The 21,061-nt window shown below is 47.4% G+C and overlaps 1 protein-coding gene across 1 annotated transcript in view; it reads left to right on the top strand.

Moving 5' to 3' along the window:
- LOC122924462 (protein HIRA) overlaps window positions 1-20,146 on the top strand; it is a 42,845-nt gene extending 22,699 nt beyond the window's left edge. Inside the window, exons 22-25 of the mRNA XM_044275557.1 lie at window positions 369-491; window positions 1,802-1,965; window positions 2,415-2,503; window positions 19,341-20,146. Coding sequence (XP_044131492.1) covers window positions 369-491; window positions 1,802-1,965; window positions 2,415-2,503; window positions 19,341-19,457 — 493 coding nt within the window. The 3' untranslated portion in view covers window positions 19,458-20,146. The remainder of the gene's footprint in view (window positions 1-368; window positions 492-1,801; window positions 1,966-2,414; window positions 2,504-19,340) is intronic.
- The last annotated feature ends 915 nt before the right edge of the window (window positions 20,147-21,061 follow it).

Raw genomic sequence — 21,061 nt, 5'->3', positions numbered from 1 at the left:
GCTGTAGCTGCGCAAGCGCGGTGTGCTCCCATTCGCTTGTATGGGGAGAGTGCTTGGCGGTGGCCAGACGCTGGAAAACCCGGGGTCCTCCAGCCACCACTCTCCCTGTTCCGTTCTCGGCATAGGTGTGGGGCCCAGAGGTGGGACCCGCACCTATCAGACAATGGGGGCATATCCTAGCGATATGCCCTGGTTGTCTGTGATGGGAAGGCCCCTTTAAAAAAACCTGTTATGTTCTTTAGTAAATTGTTTTTATGTATATACTGTTGCTGGTTATTGTTTTAGTTTTGTGTAGTCATTGCCAAAGTACACATTATTTCCATTTCTTAAGAGGTTTCTCTTAATTGCTGACTTCTGCACTTCAACAGGAACCTGGTATCTGATAAACAAGACTTCTTGGTGCAGTGCGCAGATTACAGGAACTGTTTGCCCTCACAGGAAGCCATGATATGCTCTGGACCACTAGCCATAATCCAAGGACGAGCGTCCAAGTAAGAAAATCTTATTATATTCCAGCAGGTGTTGCTAGGTGATGAATTGAAAAAAAAAATTAAAGGATTATTCCCATCTCATACATTGATGGTAATTATATTGCTAGGATATGCTATCAATGTCAGATAGGTGTGGGACCCACCTCTGGGACCCATTCCTATCTTCAGAACGGGCACCCCAAAGTGTAGGAAGAGCAGCCGCACAAGCACGGCCACCTTCCGTTCTCAGCTATGGGACTTTCAAAAATAGGTGAGCGTGCTCCCTCAGCTATTTTCGGAATTTCATTAGCAGTGAATGTAGAGCACACTGCATGCGCGGTGTCCTCTCCTTCACTTTGGGGGTCCTGTTCTAGAGATATTGATGGAATATCCTAGTGATATGCCATTAACGTCAGAGATGGGCCAACCTCTTTTAACGTATACCTTTTTAATACTACAAAAAATGAAAACCTACACATTACATAGTGCCTTGTAACGCAAGTTATGAGGTGCTGAAACTGTTAAGCTTCCAAGGAGCTTCTTTGCCCTGCTAACAAACAGGTGGCAATTTTTTTTTTATTTTTTTGCACCTGGTGGGTCCTTACACAAACGAATTTGCACTGGCATTTTTTTGGGCTGTGAAAACATCAGAATATCCACGCTCCTCTTTTTAGCCACCTACATTTTTTTGCCGTTTCGTTGCCCACTAGCGTTTTTTCCATGGAGTAAGCATGCTGTGTTTTTGCACAGAAACAAAAAAAAAAGGAAAATGGCACCTAATTTGCCAACACAGCAGGAGCTGTCCTGTGTTTTACCCTAAGTTCACACCTGAGCGTTTTACAGCGCGTTCCTACGCGCTGTAAAACGCTCAACAAGGAGAAACCAGTGCTTCCCTATGGGAATGGTTCTCACCTGGGCGTTTTTACAGCGCGTACGATCGCGCTGTAAAACGCCCGACGCTCAAACAAGTTCTTGAGCTTTTTTTGGGGCGTTTGTCGCGCGTTCCTGTACATAGACTTCAGCGGGAACGCGCGACAATGTGTGTTCGCTTGTCTCTGTATGCGCGATTGTAAACGCCGGTACAATCGCGCATACAGAGCACTCGTTTCAGAACGCTCAGGTCTGAACCCAGGGTTATAGCTCCCACAGACGTTCAGCTAACATCTGGAGCTGATATTTTTACCACAAAAAATGTACACATGCAGAACAATGTAGTGAACCTAAATGTTTCCAGACTTTGTCTTGCATCAAAAACTATTAATTAAAAATGTAGAATGCTCATATTTTTTATTACCTTTTTAATCATTGATTTAATCTCATGTCATGTGCAGTGCAGGCAGACAGGCCGCTCACCTTTTTACAATGCCTCACCAAGTGCAGCAGGAAACAACCATGGCTTACCTTGAGAATCAGATTGCAGGGGCCCTGATACTACAGTCAAGCCAGGAATACAAATACTGGTTGCTCATCTATGCACGTTACTTGGTTAATGAAGGTGAGTTTTGATCTGCTTTGATCTTACTGTTTTCCCAAGCAGTCTTTCATTTAGGGTCCATTCACACGTCCGTATGAATGGTCCAGATCTGTTCCGCAATTTTGTGAAACGGGTGCGAACCCTTTCATTTTCAATGGGGCAGGAACGAATGCGGACACTGTGCTGTCCGGATCTGCAATTCCATTCCCAAATCCCCCCCAAAAAAAAAAAATAGAACATGTCCTATTCTTGTCTGCAACTGCAGACAAAAAAAGTATTTTCTATTGTAGTGCTGGCGATGTGCGGTCCGCAGAATGCACAGTGCCGGTGTCTGCACATACGGACATGTGAATGGACCCTACGAGTGCAAAAAGGGAGACCGCATTGTTTTAATATATATATATATATACACACAACAGTTATTGTACATTAAAGCAGATATGAAACATAATTGTCTTTACACTACATAGGTTTTGAGCAAAAGCTTCGTGAAGTGTGCCAGGAACTCCTTGGCCCTGTACATCACTCATCTGACAGCCAATGGGAATCTAAAATTTTGGTAAGCTACTTGGTATTCTTGTAAATACAGAATTATTTTAAATTTTAATACTCTAAAGGTCCCTTTACACAGATTATCTGGCACAAATAATCATATAAATCATTGTTTCTGCACTGCAGATCATGCTGTGTAAACAGCAATCCGCTGCCCAGAAACAATGGTTCTGTATGAGGATGAACAATTGCAGTAGTAATTGTTCTTCCCCATACTGTGGAGGTGATTCCTGCATGTAAATGCAGCTCTCGCCTTTTAATGAACAGGCAATTATCTGGAAGGAGTGGTTCCTTCCCGATAATTGACTGCTCAATCGGCACATGTAAGGCCTCATTCACACATACGTGGATTTTCATGGACCACGGGCAGTGAAAAAAAACGTCCTGCTAAGTGCTCAAGCGCACGGTGTCATTGGTTGCTATAACAACGTGTGCTTCGTGCCGCGGCCGCTGTACATATGGGAGGTAAAACCTGCCAAAATTAAAATGAAATTGAAAAACCTAAAATTATCATTAAAATAACATTTTAATTTCATCTAGTGTCTGCAAAATGCATGCCAAAATTAAAAAGAAAATTCAATTCCTCCATTTGAGTTTTCTTTTCCAAGTGCAGTGTGGGTTATAAGTGTTAAAAATAAATGTAAGCACTATTATTCATAGTGATCAGGCGGCGGATTTCATGCCGGACAAATCTATAGACTCGTTTTTCTTAATACTCAGAGAAGAGGCGAGTCTGTCGGAAGGCGAGCCATCCTCCCACTGGATGCTGCTAAAGCCTTTGATAGTGTTGAATGGTGTTATCTGTAGGAGGTGTTGCGAGTCATGGGGTTTGGGAAGACCTTTATCTCCTGGGTTCGATTGTTATACAATGGCCCCACGGCTAGGATACGGGCGAATGGGGGAACGTCGGATTCGTTCAGTTTGGGTAGAGGGACCCGTCAGGGGTGCCCATTGCCCCCTCTTCTGTTCGCTATCGCGATTGAGCCGCTTGCCTGCGTATTGCGCTCATCTGACAAGATTGTGGAATTTCCCTGTGGGACTTGGGAGGAGAGAGTGTCCCTTTACGCTGATGACATGTTAATATATTTGGGCAATGTGGAACAGTCATTAGGTCCTGTCATGGCACTTATAGTTTGGTGATAGGTCTGGTCTCCGTATCAATTGGGACAAATCCACTCTCCTACCGCTGGATGAATCTGCTGTAACTTTTGTCCCGAAATCTTGTCCATTGCAGATTGCGCATCAGGTCAAATATCTGGGGATAATGGTTACAGCACATCCTAACGGTTATATTTAACTGAATGTTGAGCCGTTATTGATCTCAATGCCGGATAAAATTAAGGCGTGGTGCAAGCTATCTGAAATTGGGAGGAGTAACTTTCTTAAAAGGATTCTCATGCCCAAACTCATGTATATACTGCATAATTCCCCGGTATGGATTCCTCGCAGAATATTCATAAAGATTGATAGGTTGTTTAGGGATTTGATGTGGCGCCATAAAAAAGCGCGGATTGGACTGGACATTCTGCAGAGGGGAAAAGAGGAGGGAGGGCTAGCAGTACCGAATGCATGGCTGTATTACATCTCGGCCCAGTTGCAACAGTTGAGGGGTTGGGGAAGAACTCCTGGAGATGTTGCCTCAGCCAGATTGGTGGCACATATTATTGGGCACAGTTCTCCGGTGGCTCTATTGGAAAATAGCGGAATTGTAGGTAAGCTGTCGGGGCACCACACACTTTTTATGATGCACAAGGTTTGGCAAAAAAGCTGGGCGCTATTATCAGTAAAGGGGTTTACGCAGTTTTCCCCTATTTGGAGAAATCCGCACCTTCCTGAACTGTTCCAGTTAGATGGCTTTCTCGCTAGTATCATTGGGGGACACAGACCGTGGGTATAGCTGCTTGCTGCCACTAGGAGGCGACACTAGGCTAAGAAGTGATAACTCCTCCCCCGCAGGCTATACCCCCTCCAGCCTGGAGAGAGCATATCAGTTTTTAGCTTAGTGTCGTAGGAGGCAGACCTCCCTGCTTTTGCAGGGCGGCTTACTTTTATTATTTTATCTTTTTCCTCTTTTAGGTTGGGGAAACAGAGTCGCCTAGCCACTCTGTCTACCCCGGGAGCAAGGCCGGTGTCGGAATCCCTCACCGCTCGCCCTCCCCAAGAAACGAAAGTGGACCAGGGCAGCCCAGCTCCCCTGCTTCCCGCCAGCCAAGGGGGTCACCTGAATCCGGCGAGACCCTCCGCCATTCCAGTCTCCTGCCACTTCGTGTGCCAGCGGCTGAAGAGGTGACCCTGCTGGTACTCTGAGAAAGGGTGAAGAGAAGAGGATGAAGATGGGGTGAGTAGTCCGTATTGGGTAAGTACCTCGGCCCTTCCCCTCCCCCTTCTCCCTTCCCCCCCGGTCACCTCATCATAAGATGGAGGACCTTTTTCCTCAGGTGGGCCATTCATGGTGAGGGCCCCACATTACCTCAGGCCCAATGTAGGTTTGGGCTTCTGTCCATACGGGGGGCCTGGGTTCTCCTCAGATTCTGGTCCAGTTGTACGGCCTGCGGGGTGAGCTCCCGCGGCCGATGTTCAGCCAGGGCACTTGCAGAGCGCCGCTCCGGTCACTCCACTCCCGGCCGGCTATTCGTTTGGCCGGCGCCAAAAATTTAGCCCCCGGCTCCTCTTCGGGCCTACCGGGATTCAGCCCGTGCAGTTGTTTTAGCGGCACGGGATGGGTTCCCGCAGCGAGAGTGGACACTCCCCCTCCAAATCAGTGGGCAGACATCGGCGGTTGCTCTTCAGGCCCCGCTGTGGTAACCGGCCGGCAGTACCGCCCGGTCGGCTGTGCGCCGAACTTTATGTCCCGGCTTTTGCGGCCTACTAGGCCGCAACTTTCATTCCAGTTATGGAGGGGGCGGGTTCGTCCTTTTGGCGCGGATTCTCCCCGACTAGCTGTCGCTCCTCCCCCAGGTGCCCCGCTGAGCTCCGCATCTGGTCCTCTGAGCTGGGTTAACCCTTTGTGGCAAGTCGTTTGTTTGCAGCCGGCACTGCATTATCTGAGTGTCCCCTTTCTGCATGCCAATTACCTTTGATTAGGAAGTTAACCCTAACCCCTTCCTGCCGGCATGTCCACCCTGGTGGTGGGGTATGGGGCTGGGCCCATGTCCTATCTGGACAGGGCAGGATTGCTCACAGTTTCCCAATCCGCCCTCCGGGGCTGTTTAGTTGAGAATGCACACATGAAGAATTCCCAGACCACCTTCTGGGTCGTCTGGTGTATAGGCCACCACAGGTGAAATCCAGGGGAGCACATCTGAGGGATTCCCAATCCGCCATACGGGCCGTTTGGTTGATAATGCTCCACCTGCACAAATACAGGGGAGCACATCTGAAGGATTCCCAATCCGCCCGCTGAGGCCGTTTGGTTGATAATGCTCCACCTGCACAAATGCAGGGGAGCACATCTGCAGGATTCCCAATCCGCCCGTTGGGCTGTTTGGTTGATATTACTCCACCTACAAAAATACAGGGGAGCGCATCTGAAGGATTCCCAATCCGCCCTACGGGGTCGTTTGGTTGATTAATGCTCCACCTGCACAAATCCAGGGGAGCACATCTGAGGATTCCCAATCCGCCCGCTGAGGCCGTTGGTTGATAATACTCCACCTGCACGGATCCGGGGGAGCACATCTGAAGGATTCCCAATCCGCCCTACGGGGCCGTTTGGTTGATAATGCTCCACCTGCACGGATCCGGGGGGAACACAGATGCAGGATTCCCAATCCGCCCTACGGGGCCGTTTGGTTGATAATGCTCCACCTGCACAAGCCAGGGGAACACAGCTGCTGGATTCCCAATCCACCCTCTTGGGTCATTTGGTTGTTAATCCACATGCGCAATCCAATGGAGGACCTCTGGCAGTTCCCAATCCACCCTCCTGGATTGTGGGTCGATTGAGTACCGCCCACACAATCCTGTGAGCGGTCAGGTAGGGATGCCGATTCCACCTCCTGGGTGTTTTGATGGTTATATCACCGCTGTCACAGCCTGCAACTGCCATGGCTGGATGCTAAGAGGTAGAGCTGCGCACGAGCAGGACATTCCTCCTCGGTCTCCTCCGCACCTCCATCCTTCCTCATTAGGGTGATATTCAGAACCCTCCCTTCTGACAGGGGTTGGTTCTGAGGGAACAGTTCTGCGGACTCTGATATGAACCTTCTAGACTGCATCCATGCTACCGGCAGTACTGATTGTCTGCATTGCCCCTTCCTTAGGCGGCATTTGCTTTGCTACTGGATACAGTACTTACCCTTTGTATTCCCTCCTTCCACAGGTGGATTGACGGCACTTGCACTGGTCAGTGCCAGCCATTTGCATCTCCCCTTTCGGTTGTTGATGGATTGCTGTTCCACTGGGTACAGTACTGGCGTTATGCATTAGCCTCTCTTATAGGAGGCGTTATGGCTTTATCGCGGGTGGCAATGTTTGCTGTAAGTATTACCACCTTGCTTAGGTGGAGGAATTCTCTACCCACCGGGAACGGGACTATTCGTATGCATTATCCTCTTCGATAGGGGTGTAATTCACTGCCATAGGGGTCAATTCCTACTGGGTGCATTACCCCCTGCCATAGGTTAGGTACTGGCGCTAACCTCAGGATACAGTACTCCCTATATATTTTTCTCCCCTTCATGGGTGGAGTGGTTGCACTTCCATTGAGGGTAGTGCTTACAGTACGCGTTACCCCCTCCAGGGAGGGGGTTATTACACTACCGTTGGATGCGGTTCTGTTTATCTCCCTACCTTCCTTCCTTGACGGAGGGTTGCGCTACCACTGAATACTATTCAACAGTCGTGGCATTACCCCCTTCTACATCTAACGGGAAATCACTGAGCATCTATGCATGCTTTAATTCAACTAAGCCTCCGCACTAGATGCCGTGGCTTCCTTCACGGGTGGGCCGCGGCAACAGTCGTTGCCATTGGTGCCTGGTACTCTTCATCTAGAGGTATATGGATACTGGGACTGCTCCCATACTGTATCCTCCCGTCTCTTCTGGTACTGGTGGTTGGCGCAGATAGGTCGTTCCTTGTTCTCTTAAGGGAGTCGCTCAGCAGCTCTTCAGGTGCCCTAGATTCCCATCCCTATGGGCCTCCACCGTTCAGGTCGGTCAGAACTTGGTCCTCTACAGCGTGTGGGTGCACGCCATTATACAAATGTTGGGATTACGACCCAGCGAGCCCAAGGTTGCACTGACTCTGTATTCTGGGCCACCACTCTTCCTCATTAGGTGAGGGTGTTTTGCTGGCATTCTGCATTGACTACTACAGCGTGTTCTCTAAGTCAGGATGGCCGAGTGGTCTAATGTGCCAGACTCAAGAGTTAATCTCTTCCGTGTATGGGTGTTCGGGTCTCCAAATGGAGGCGTGGGTTCAGATCCCACTTCTGACACAAAAAAAAAAAAAAAAAAGCAAGGGTAGTTCTCACAAGGGCCGGAGATCGAACTCATGGCAGTGGGTCAGCCCCCTCAGATAGGGGTTCTACCCTGACACTGCTTCGGCGGTTGCTCTGGTTTTGCCTCCTTTTTAGATGGAATGCCTCAGAATGGCTCTGGTTGACTGAGTTAGCTTGGTTCCATGCTACTTCTGGGTGTCCTTAGGCCTCTCCCTCAGTTTTACGCTGGGAGGAGCAGGCGGTAGCTATTACTGTACAAAGGGTATTTGCATCTCCACTACATGCTAGGGTTCCTACTGAACATTCCTATTGCACAGTTCCTTCGTCAGACGGCGGTTTCTTCCGACTCTGGGATTGGTATCCTGTACGGTGTGGCATCCTCCTCAGCTGGAGTGTGGCCTTTGCGTTACTCTGGCAGCTTCCTTTGTATGGGCTCCTCCTCAAGGGTGTATTTCATTACCAAGAGATCTTTACAGTGCCAGTCCCTGATGGCAATGGGCTTGCCCTGACCTCTCAATGGTCTTCATTACTGTTAACTGTCCGTTGCTCTGACTACTATTGTTCTTGTGTCGTCAACTCGGGTTTTGCATTGGCGTCAGTGCCATAGCTATCAGCACCTTACTTGGGCGCGCTCGACTGGGTAGCTTAGTCCCTGTGGCACTCGTCTACCTCTACGGTGATACTGTCCGTCAGATATGTTTACTTAGTCCCTGTGGCACTCGTCTACCACTACAGTGATTCCTTCCTTCAGTTATGGTTACTTCTGTGTCACGTCAAGCGATGGTGGTCATTCCTTTCACTGCTCCTTCCGGGGGTGGACTACGGTCCCCCCAAGCCAGGCTGAGCGGGTGACTGTCACACCTTGTCACCACTGGTAGGGATTTCGTTCCTTGAACGGAACACCCCTATTTTTCTTTCCTGTCCTTCCTCTAGCTGGACTGCTGACCACCTTTTCCCTTCGGTCTCCTCGACCGGTGGCAATGGGTTGTATAGCTATGGAATCCGGGATCTATTTTTTTCCACGGAGAGTATTCTCTTATCTTGGTCTCTGCCCGGAAGTCAATATATGTCAATTATGGGTTTTTTTCCATTACCGGTTTCTTTTAACCAGAGGAGGATCCTGCGAACCTGGATTTTGGTTCCGCTCCCACAGTTGTGGTCTACAACCGGCTTCGCCCCGACGATCGGTAGATCGCTGGGGGCGTTTCAGGAACAAACAAGCCCCCCCCTCTGGGACTTCTTCTTCTTCTTTTTGTACGTCCATTTGTCCTTTGTCATTTGCATCAGGCAGTGCTCCGCCAGAATTTTCTTTCTGGCGGAAGGTCACCGCTTTTCTGGTCTTCTCGGACATGGTTTTTCTCTTCTTTCTCCCTCGTATTTTAAGGGCGGGCACTCCATCAGCCATCTATTTTGGCCTCGGAGGTTTGCTGGTCCATATCTGGCGCGTTGGCGCGTTCCGCTGTATGGGTTTTCTGCCTGATTTTCTTGGAGGTCCTTGTCATAGCTGGCGTCTTCCAACGGGATGCTTTTTTTCCTGGGATGTCTGCCTGTCGGTTGCTTCCTAGCGGAGTGATGGCCTGGCTGTCCAGCGGTCGTCATTTCTCGGGTTCATCTACTCCAGACATCGCTTCTAGAGGGCAGCGTCTTGGTCTTCCGGCAAGTTCACCGAGTTTTTCGGGGGTCTTTTCTAGCCATCATCTGTTGCTGCTCCAGGCAGCAAGATCTTGCAGGCGGCAGCGGATGCCGCATCCTCGAGGGCGTTTTTTCTCCAGGGGCGTGTGATTTTTTTTTTCCCTCCCCGTGGACTGCTTTAGGACGTCCCACGGTCTGTGTCCCCCAATGATACTAGCGAGAAAACAAGATTTTTGTGAACTCACCTGTAAAATCTCTTTCTCGCGTAGTTCATTGGGGGACACAGCTCCCACCCAGTGTTCTGTTTGCCGCACATATTGGCGGTTGGTGGGCCAGTATGGTCCTCAGTTCTGGTGCATTCCGACTGATGTTTGTCAGTTGTGGGTTGTGTACTGTATTTTCATTATTGATTTTTTTCTCCTACTCCTATTGCTTGGGCACAAACTGATATGCTCTCTCCAGGCTGGAGGGGGTATAGCCTGCGGGGGAGGAGTTATCACTTCTTAGCCTAGTGTCGCCTCCTAGTGGCAGCAAGCAGCTATACCCACGGTCTGTGTCCCCCAATGAACTACGCGAGAAAGAGATTTTACAGGTGAGTTCACAAAAATCTCGTTTTTCACTCTGGGAGCGCAAAGGAGTGCGATATTTATGTCAACTTCAGAGTGCTCCTGTTTTCAAGTCCTTTGAACAGTTGAGAAATGAATTTGGTCTCCCGCACACGGCTTTCTATCAATGTTTACAACTTCGTCATGCCTTTCAGACACAGGCTAAATCTGTGTCGTTGAAATGCACTATGGTCCCGTTGTTACTGCAACTTCTCACAAACAGCTCCTCGAGCGGTCTGATATCCTCTATCTACAGGAACTTGTATGTGAAGTCACTGAAGCAAGAGGTCTTAGCAGTCAAATCTAAATGGGAAAGAGAGGTTGGGCCGATCTCAGAAGAGCAGTGGAAATCGCTTTTGGCGCTCACTCCACAACTGTCAGTTTGCGAGGGGCAGCGTATGTCCCAGCTGTTTTTTATTACACCGGGTGTATAGGACGCCAGAGTTTTTATGCCGGATAGGTGTTCGGGAAGATGCGGATTCTGCTAGATGTGGCAGGGGCCCTGCATCCTTGTTACACATGTTCTGGGATTGTGCGGAGCTCCGGAACATTTGGTCCGCGGTTTTGGCCCTAATAAAAGACGCATATAATATTGCAGTTCCGCCTGGTCCGAGAGCATGTGTGGTCGGGATATTAGACATCAAAAATCGTCATCGTTTGGGAGTACAGCGTCTACTATTTCAAGCTAGAAAACTCATAGCTAGATTTTGGCTTGGACCTCAGTCTCCGACTAGGGGAGAATTCCTCAATAGAATGTCAGATATATTACGCTTAGAGAAAAGTGTGTATGTTAAAAGAAACTGTGCTGGGAAGTTTGACAAAATATGGGATAACTGGGAGAAATGCAGGGTACAGTGTCCGGTTTAGCCTCTCCTCGTAGTTGGACTACGGGGTAGGTAGAGGCGCAGTATTTGTTTATGTGGGCGCTCTATCTACTCTATCCTATTTTACTCTGGATGTATGCTGTATGAAGGTGTGTAGTACTACACAGGTCGGGTGTGAAGAGGTCTGATACACAGACAGGAGGAGTACACCGATGGATGTGCCTTTGACATGTTAATAAGATGTCCAATCTTGGAGTTTGGATCCGCTCCATCGCTCGGGTAGGGAGGGGGGGTTACTGGTCTTTAGTTGGGTAGGGAGGGTTGATTTCCTGTTTATAAATTATTGGATGGGAAATGTGGTTCTGTACCAGGTATACTTTGTAACTAGACTACGTGATTTTATGTGCTTCTTGTACCATGGTTTGCTTGCTTGAGATACTCCTGTAAGTAACTATTTGTCCGATCGTGTAATGCTATGGTATTTTTGTCATCAACTGTTGCATGTATGCTGTACAGACTGTCTTCCTTTGCTTTTTTGTGATTTTTGGAAAAATCAAATAAAAATTATCTGATTTAAAAAAAAAAAAAATACTGTAAGCGGGAATAGCCTTTTTCATTTTAAATTTCCACTTTGTCAATTAATTCTCCTTTTATATAGTGGGTTTTTCATGTCAAAATAATAAATCTAATGAAAACACTAAGTAGAAGCTGAAAATGGTAGATTGAGATTTCAGTTTAATCTCTTGCAGGCATTTTCCCTGCCAAAGTCAAATGAAAAAGCCCATTGGAATTTTCATTTTAACATTTGTACTAAACTTAGATTCATTTAAATGAGCAGCAGTGGGCGTGGTGCAGCAGGCAAAAACTAGACTTTTGTACTTGCCATAAGATCTGTTTCTCTTCCGTTCATTGGGAGACACAAGGCGGCAACCTGGTTGTCTTTGCACAACTTTTTCAAGGTTTACAGGGTGCACACCATCGCGGCTGCGGACGTGTCTCTGGGGCGTAGAGTTTTTCAGACGGCAGTTCTTTGATTGGCAGAAGGGTTCTTTGTTATGCCCACCCTTGGGGACTTGCCCTGTAACGACCCATGGTCAAGCCTGTGCTCTCCAATAATACGGATGAGAAAACTAGATTTCCTGTTAATGGCATTGGGGGACACAGTACCATGGGTATATGCCCAGCTACCACTACGAGGCACTTGATATAAAAAAAGGTTGGCTCCGCCCAGGTGAGCTATACCCTCTCCACAGCACTAGGCTATTCAGTTTTAGTCTAGTGTCTGTAGGAGGCAGACTTGACCTGCTTTTTTCCTGCAGGTCTTGCTGCTATTTTATTATTTTATTTTTTCATCTTATCTTTCGCTTGAATGCATTGGGGGACACAGCACCATGGGTATATGCCCAGCTGCCACTAGAAGTAAAAAGTGTTGGCTCCTCCTATCTGGGCTATACCCACTGCAGATGCAGGAGCAAACCAGTAGATATAAAAGCAGTAGGAGCACAAGACAAAACTATAAGTCCTAAACCAGAGAGGACCAACAGAAAAAACTTAGCCACAAAGGGTGGGATCTGTGTCCCCCAATGCATCCTTCGAGAAAAGGGTTTTACGGTGAGTACAAAAATCAATTTTTTTCCACTCTCCTGCAGGTTTTCTCCTGCTGCAGGCGGGTGCTCCATCGTGGGCTGCCACTTTAGTTGCACCCCCTGCGGGCGCGTACTCGGGTGCCTCGCCGGTCACCCAGTCCACATTGACTGCATCCGCAGTGGCATGCCAGCTTTCCCACGGTCCCCGTGTTGAGTCTGCCCATAGGGTGACCCTGCGGTGCCCAAAGACATCGGACGGTGAGTATTTCCCGGGTGAGATCCCCAGTTGTGGCCAGGGTTGTGGGATCCACTTTTTTGGGGGGTCAGGGGGGCCATTCCTCCTTCTTTAACCCCTTCTCTCCCAGGCGGAGAGGAATTTATTTTTCCCTTCTTTCTCCACCGGGCTCTTTTTCCCTTCTCCTTGGTCATTCCACTTCCTTTGCGGCTCCCTCGGTCCACTCCAAGGCCTCCCATCTACTTTAGTCCCCGGCCCGCCCCTGGTGCTTCTTTTGCCCTGTTTTTGCCCTCTTGATTCTTGTGCAGGACATCTGGTCCTGTCCCTTATCCTATAGTGCTTTATATATTTTTTTTCCCACGTTGGGTGGAGCTGGGTGTTTCCCCTTGTTCCTTCTTGTAGGTCTTGTTTTCCAGGCACCTGTCCTTGGGATTTTTGTACTTACCGTAAAATCTGTTTCTCTTCCGTTTATTGGGGGGCACAGCACCCACCCATTCTTTGTTGATGGTCCTTTTCGGGCCTGTGTGGTTCTGGGTTTTCCTGTTTTTGTCTTGCGTCTCCTACTGCTTTTGCACTAACTGATTTAGCTTAGTCCATGTAGGAAGGGTATAGCTGAAGGGGGAGGGAGGGGCCCTCTCACCTTTTGTGCTTAGTGTCCGCCTCCTATCTGCAACATCCTCTTTTTGAGGAGTGAATTATACTAGGATTAATTATCTGCAGTGGCATGCCGACAATCCCACTTAAGGGTCCATTCACACGTCCGTTTTTTCTTTCCTGATCTGTTCTGTTTTTTTCAGGACCAGATCTGGACCCATTCATTTTCAATGGGTCCTGGAAAAAATCGGACAGCAAAATGTGTGCTGTCCGTTTCCGTTGTTCCGTTCCGCATGTCCGTTTAAATATAAAACATGTCTAAGTGCGAGTTTGCTGAAGGGGTGACCCTGTGGCTCCTGAAGACGCCGGACGGTAAGTATCTCCCCTGCGTCCATGCCCCATGGGGTCCCCCATGTTAGCCCCCCCTTTTCTGGCCAGGGGATGGGATTCACTATTATTCCGGTGGTCTTTTGTTTCCCCTGCCCCCCTTCCCCATTTTTACTTCTCCCTGTTCCATCCTCGTGGGGCACCCACCCCCACCCCCTCCTTCTCCTTCCTGCCCACCCACTCCTCTCTTTGACCTCTCCTTCTAATTTAGTCCCCGGCGTCGGCCGGGACTGGGCCACATTTTTCTCCGACCTGTCCCCAGGTCCCAGGTGCTCCTTTTGCTCAGTTTTTCCCCTCCCCGTGCGTCGCTTTACCACAGGGGGGCCCCTCCTGTTTTTCTTTCTCCGGAGAGCCCCCATTTTCCAGCGGTTCCTACCCGCCGACTTTTTCGGCCACTTCATAAATCAAGGCCCCACCTTTTTTCCTCCGTCTAGGCCGCATCCTTTTTTTTTTTTTTTTTTGCTACTTTTCTCCTAGGCCCTCCATTTTGCGTGGGACTCCTCAAGTACTCTGGGGATCTCCTTGTATCTCTCCTGCAAGCTTCCTGTATGTTTGGTGGCTGCTGCAGCACCTCTTAAGGGAGACAGCACCTGGGGTCAGGTTGGTTAGGGTCCGGCTGGCATTCTTCTTTTTTTTTTTTTTTTTTTTTTGCTTTTCAGGCTTCCCCTCAGTCTCCATGTCCCCTTCCTGAGAAGGCTGCGTGCCCCAGTCTTCTCTTCTCCCTGGGTCGCCACGTACTTGCGTGCGCCCGTTGCATTAGGAAGTTGGCCTGACCCTCTTTGCACGCAATGCCTTGTCCCCAGACTCCCTCAGGGCTCCCCCCTTCTGCGTAGGTCCATCCCAAAATTTCCCCTTTCCCTGTCCCAGGCCATAGGGAATCTAGCCCTACCCTCCCAATCCATGGTGGAGTTATTGGACCGCTTGCCTGCCCAAATGCGTAAGCCTCTGCCCCCCCCAAGGGTCTCCTCTGCTGACTGGGTATGCTCACGCTCAGACTAGGTCCAGTAATCAACCTAAGGTTGTCTCAACTAGGCCCTGCTCCTCTTCTGTGTCCTCGGGTCACTTCCAGGACAGGTCTGAGGCTGGCGATGATCCTCTCCTAGGCACTTTCTGCTGCTTGGGGGACACCTCTGACTCAGATTCTGGATCTGGGCAGAGCACTATCCTGTCTGCAACCATACAGGCTAGGGTCTCCCCTCATAGGTCCCGCTCATACTCTACATCCTGGTTTCCTGCAGAACAGGACTAACTCTGAGGGGATCACCTCGGGTACCTTTTGCTTCATCGGGGGACTCGTCTGCACCAATTCAGTCTTGGAGCAGAGCACCAGACTGTCTTCCACCATACAGAAGTATCTGTGGTTGGAGACAACTCTCCACTGAGGGACGTCTCCCCTCTGTGGTTGGTTTCCCCTTTAGGAATTCTTTGTTAGAACTCCTCTGGTTGTAAAGGTACTTCCCATCCACTAAGATACGCCAGTTTGACGCCTCTCCAGTGTGTGGTGGTGCCCTCGCCAGACCATTGGACGCCTATGCGGTGCCCCAGATACGTATGCCTCCCCCTTCACCACTTTCATATGATGTATCCGGCAGACCTTCCTGGTTGCAATGTCTCTATTTTCAGCCAGGGTAACAGCAGGGGCTCTATTCGACTGTACCTTCCCCAGTTACTGTTGCCATGACACCATCCTGGTTCTAGTGTGCACCATGTAGCCGTTTTACTCCCTCATCAGGTGAGGTTTTCTGACCATCTCCAGCCCTGTGCCCTGTTCTGTTGGTGCAAACTGTGGTCTATTGGCTCTTGCATGGCTCTTTCTGGTTTTACTGTGGTCTGAGCAGGGGATCTTCCAGTTCCTTCCTCTGGCTCTCCAGTGTGCATTTGTTAACCTCTATTTCTACGCAGGACATCTGCCCTGCTTCCTCTCCTCCAGAATTTTCTTTTTTCCAAACCTTGGGTCGAGCTGGGTGTTTCCTTTTGCTTTTTTCTTGCATTTGGGATTTTCTCCCAGGCACTTATCCTGCGATTCTGGCAGTTTGCCACTATTTATCCTTTGGGATTCTCCCTGGTCCTGGAGCCTCTCGACCCATTCCTTAGTTTTCCTATACCCTATTTCATGCTATGGCCTCTATTGGTCCTGTTGGGTCGCATGATATCCCTGTACCTGTACACCCAACCGTTTTCATGGCTGTTCTTTCCCACCCTCAGGAACTGCTTTGGGACATTCCATGGTGCTGTGCCCTCCAATGCCACTAATGAGAAAACTGGATTTTTGTAGTTACCGTAAAATTCCTTTCTCGTTTAATGCATTGGGAAACACAGATCCCACCCTCTGTTTTTATAGCCCACCTGGGCGGAGCCAACACTTTTCTTTTGCTAGTGGCTGCTGGGCATATGCCCATGGTGCTGTGTCCCCCAATGTATTGAACGAGAAAGGGATTTTACGGTAAGTACAAAAATCAAATTTTTTTTTTCCAATTCCAACCTATTTGGATTTTTTTTTTTTACCGCTTCCCACTACATTTTATACCATAATTAATGGTGGCATTAGAAAGTATAACCTGTCCCGCAAAATATAAGCCCTCATACAGCTATGTGACCGGAAATATAAAAAAGTTATGGCTCACGGAAAATAGGGAAGAAAAATTAAAACGGAAAAACCTCCGGTATCCTAAGGGTTAAATTAATCTGAATTAGTACAACGTTAAAACGAAAATTCCAATGGGCTTTCTTTTTCATTTGACTTTTGGCAGGGAAAATGCCTGCAAGAGATGAAATTGAAATCTCAATCTACCATTTTCAGCTTCTACTTGGTGTTTTCATTTTGATTTATGATTTTTGACATAAAAAAAACCCACTATAGGAAGAGGAGAATTATTTGTGGAAATTTAAAATAAAAAAGGCTATTTACGTTTACATTTATTTTTGACACTTATTACCCACACTGGACTTCGAAAAGAAAATTTGAATGGAGAAATTGTATTTTCTTTTTAATTTTGGCATGCATTTTGCAGACACTAGATTAAATTAAAATGTTATTTTAATTATAATTTTAGGTTTTTCAATTACATTTTAATTTTGGCAGATTTTACCTCCCATCTGTACAGTAATACACTCGTATGATCTATACAAGTGTATTACTGCACAGTATTATATATATATTTATATATATATATATATATATATATATATATATATATATATATATATATATATATATATATATATATATATATATATCTATCTCTATATCTATCTCTATATCTATCTCTCTCTCCACGGCACACTCATATACTTTGCTCAATAGAATATAATTTATCTCATTGTTTGCCAACACCAACTTTATATTTCATATTTCAGACATCTCATGAGAGCAGGGCCCTGCTTTCATGAGATGTCTGAAATATGAAATATTAAGTTGGTGTTGGCAAACAATGAGATAATAAATTATATTCTATTGAGCAAAGTATATGAGTGTGCCGTGGATATATATATCATTCTGGCTATTTAGTGGCTTGACAGCCCCTTCACTGAGCACCTCTGTTTTGGATTCAAAATCCCCTTTTTTGGCTGTGGTGCCATTCAAATTTAAATTAAAGGGGTTGTCCGGGTTCAGAGCTGAACCCGGACATACCCTTATTTTCACCCCGGCAGCCCTCCTGAGCCTGGCATCGGAGCATCTCATGCTCCGATGCGCTCCCGTGCCCTGCGCTAGATCGCGCAGGGCACAGGCTCTTGTGTTTTCAATAACACACTACCGGGCGGTAACTTCCGCCCAGCAGTGTGTTCGGTGACGTCACCGGCTCTGAGGGGCGGGCTTTAGCTCTGCCCTAGCCGTTTTACTGGCTAGGGCAGAGCCAAATCCCGCCCATCAGTGCCGGTGACGTCACCGGGCTGCCTGTCAGCCCCATAGAGAGCCCGGTATGTCACCGGAACTCAGAAAAATGCCTTTGCCCTGCGCGATTTAGCGCAGGGCAAAGAAGAGCATCGGAGCATGAACTGCTCAGATGCTCATGTCAGGGGGGCTGCCGGGGTGAAAATGGAGGGATGTCCAGGTTCAGCTCTGAACCTGGACAACCCCTTTAATATTACTGCACATTGGCGGCACGAAGCGCAGAGCGCCATAGCAACCAGTGACGCTGTTCACTCGTGCACACGTCCAAGGGGTTATTTGTATGAACAATCCCACCAGCAATTTGCCAGACTATACTAGCAGATCACAGATTAAAAAAAAAAACAGGGCAACTTTTATGTGCAAAGATTATACCATTCATATCTAATGTCAGGTTATTACACATGAAAGTTTCCAATCTGATCATATTTTTGAGACCTAAATCTGCTCTTTATGTAAAATTCTGGAACAAAGGTCTGCCAAAATTGCCTTCCGCTGTTTCGCCGGACCGCTGCTCCGTCCCCATTGACTATAATGGGGACGGGGGCCGAGCTCCGGCGCACAACGGCGAAAGCCGCCGGACTAAAAAGTCGGACATGCAGGACTTTTTAGTCCGGCGGCTTTCGCCGTGCTGCGCCGGAGCTCGGCCCCCGTCCCCATTATAGTCAATGGGGACGGAGCGGCGGTCCGGCGAAACAGCGGAAGGACGGATCCGACAGGGAGACCAGCCTGCCGGATCCGTCCTGCCGCAAGTGTGAAGGAGCCCTTAGCCGACTTAGGTTTATGTGTATGGGCAGTTTTATATTCCTATTTATCCTCTTAAAGAGGACCTTTCACCGTTTTTTTTTTTTGTTAAACTAAGTACCTTTACAAGCGAGGTACACTCAGCTAATGTTGAAACGCCCTTGGCTGCCCACTGTGCCACCCTTCTGTTTTCGCGCCCTGTATGCTAATAGTATCAGTACAGTCAAGAGGAGATGCCAGCGCTTCTCAGTGGGTGTCTCCTACTCCCTGGATGTGGCGCGGTCCAATCACAGCCAGGGAGAAGATGAGTTGTTTTTTTAGCTGGGATGTGGTCCGCTGTGATTGGACTACACCACAGTTGGAGAAGGAGACGCCCTCTGAGAAGCGCTGGGGACTCCTCCGCCCTGTACCGATGCTATCTATTAGTATACAGGACGTGAATATACACACGTATGCACAAATATACTCCCAAAAAATGTATAGACTATGACACACAGTGCATATGAGTTTAAATGCTGTAGTGCAGGGATGCCCAACCTGCGGCCCTCCAGCTGTTGTAAAACTAGAACTCCTACCATGCCCTGCTGTAGGCTGTCCGGGCATGATGGGAGTTGTAGATTTGAAATTGTTGGAGGGCCACAGGTTGGGCATTCTTGCTGTAGTGGATTTATTAATTTACACAGTACAGTTTTTATTCTGTGAAATTTTGGGATTTTAGGCCAGTCTTAAATCTCCCCGTGTACGAACAATGTCTATTTTTATTTCTTTGAATCCAGAGATATATTATAATGTAAAAACACTTTAATCTGTAGAAAATGTAAATGGTAAAATAAAATGCACTTTCTTGACTGTATTGGATCACTGTATTCTGATGACAAGTTGTGCATTTATTTCTGATATTCCAGGGATTCAGGAAAAGAGGTCTTCTACAGGAATTGCTCCCACTTATTGGACAAAATCTTCACTTCCAACGTCTTTTCACTGAATATCAGGAGCAGCTGGACAGTCTAATGGACAAATAATTAATTCACAACTTTAACCTCCATTTGGTTGTTTCCTTTGTGTGCTTGCCTGCTAGTTTGGGAAGATGACCAGCATGGCAGTGTCCACTGTGAGAAACAAAGGTGCTGTGAGGAACATGCATGGACATGAAGGATGGGTTTAAATAAGCCTTTCTTGGCCTGTCGAGCAGCAGCTAGAAGCCCTGTAATTATTCCGTCTTTCATGTTTGCTGGAAAACTGAAGATTTCTGTTAATAGTAAAGGCTGAATGACAGGATGTTGGCCATTGTTTGAAAGAAAAGCACAGTACGTTACTAAAACACTTGAATTTCGTTGCCCCCATCCGTATTTAGGGTTGTGTCCCATTGCTTAATCAAGACCTTGCACTATAGAAATGTAAAGATGGCGGTCGCATTGGAGTGGTTTTTTTATGTTGTTTTTTTTCCCCAGCCAAATTTCATCTGTGAATACAAGAAGAATGCTGCCCCACTTCAGACTATTTTTATACTAGACTGTACTAACTTGTAATGCACTGTCCACAGGCCAACAATCACCCTACTTGCCCGCTGAATGTAGGACGTTCCGAATATGACTGCTGTGTTTGAATAATCTGATTCTGTACTCATTCAGTTTTTGACTTTTAAATGTTTGTAAAAGACAGGGTTTTTTCCATTCCTTTTTTAACTACCAATTAAAAAAACAAAAAAACATTTTGCATCACATTTCTATTTGTAATCCGATTTAAGTTCATATGTAGGGAAGATTTATGGTAATAAACAGTTCAAAGGCTGAGCGTGTGCAGTACACGCTGACTTCTACACACTGACCATACAGTATAAAATACAGTGAGGGTCCATTCACATGTCAGTATTTTTATTTTCCAAATTTTCGTTCCATTTTTTGCGGATCCTTGTTTCCGCAAAAACCTTCTGTTTTTCTGCAAAAAAAAGGATACTAAAGATTATTTTTTTTTCTATTTACCGGAAACTGATCTGCAATTGCGGATGACATATTGATGCATTCCGCATGTCATCCGCATTTTTGCGGACCCATTGACTACATTGCAGACAATAGTAGGACAAGCTCTATTTATTTTTTCGGATCTGCATGATGGAACGACAGATGCAGACAGCGGAATGCTGTCCGCATTTTTTGCAGGGCCATTGAAATGAATGGGTCCCCATTTTGTTCCGGGAAATTTTCGGAACGGATGCGGATAACACTGATGTGTGAATGGACTCTAATGCTTAGTTTGCATAGAAATTTGTAAACTATAATTTTTGATCTGCACATTTACAGGATAAAGATGAGTGCACTTATAGGACGGTTTCTCCATCTCCTTCACACATCCGTAGCGTGTTTTGCAGATCCGCAAAACACAGACACCGGTAATGTGTGGTGTCTGTCGACACGCAATTGCGGACAAGAATAGGACATGTTCTTTTTTTTTTTTTTTTTTTTTTTAGGGAAAGGAATTGCGGACCCGGAAGTGCGGGTCTGCAATTCCGTATCCGGGCAGCACATCGTGTGGCCCCATAGAAATGAAGACGGGAGAAAAACACGGAAGCAGTAAATAGTCCTGATGGTGACATAGACTTAGTAATTTATAGATTTAGTAAACACGT

Source organism: Bufo gargarizans, chromosome 1 (genome assembly GCF_014858855.1).
Source record: "Bufo gargarizans isolate SCDJY-AF-19 chromosome 1, ASM1485885v1, whole genome shotgun sequence".
Classification (NCBI taxonomy): Eukaryota; Metazoa; Chordata; class Amphibia; order Anura; family Bufonidae; genus Bufo; species Bufo gargarizans.
The sequence above is the reverse complement of the archived record's forward strand: the minus strand, read 5'-3'. Positions and strand labels throughout refer to the sequence as shown.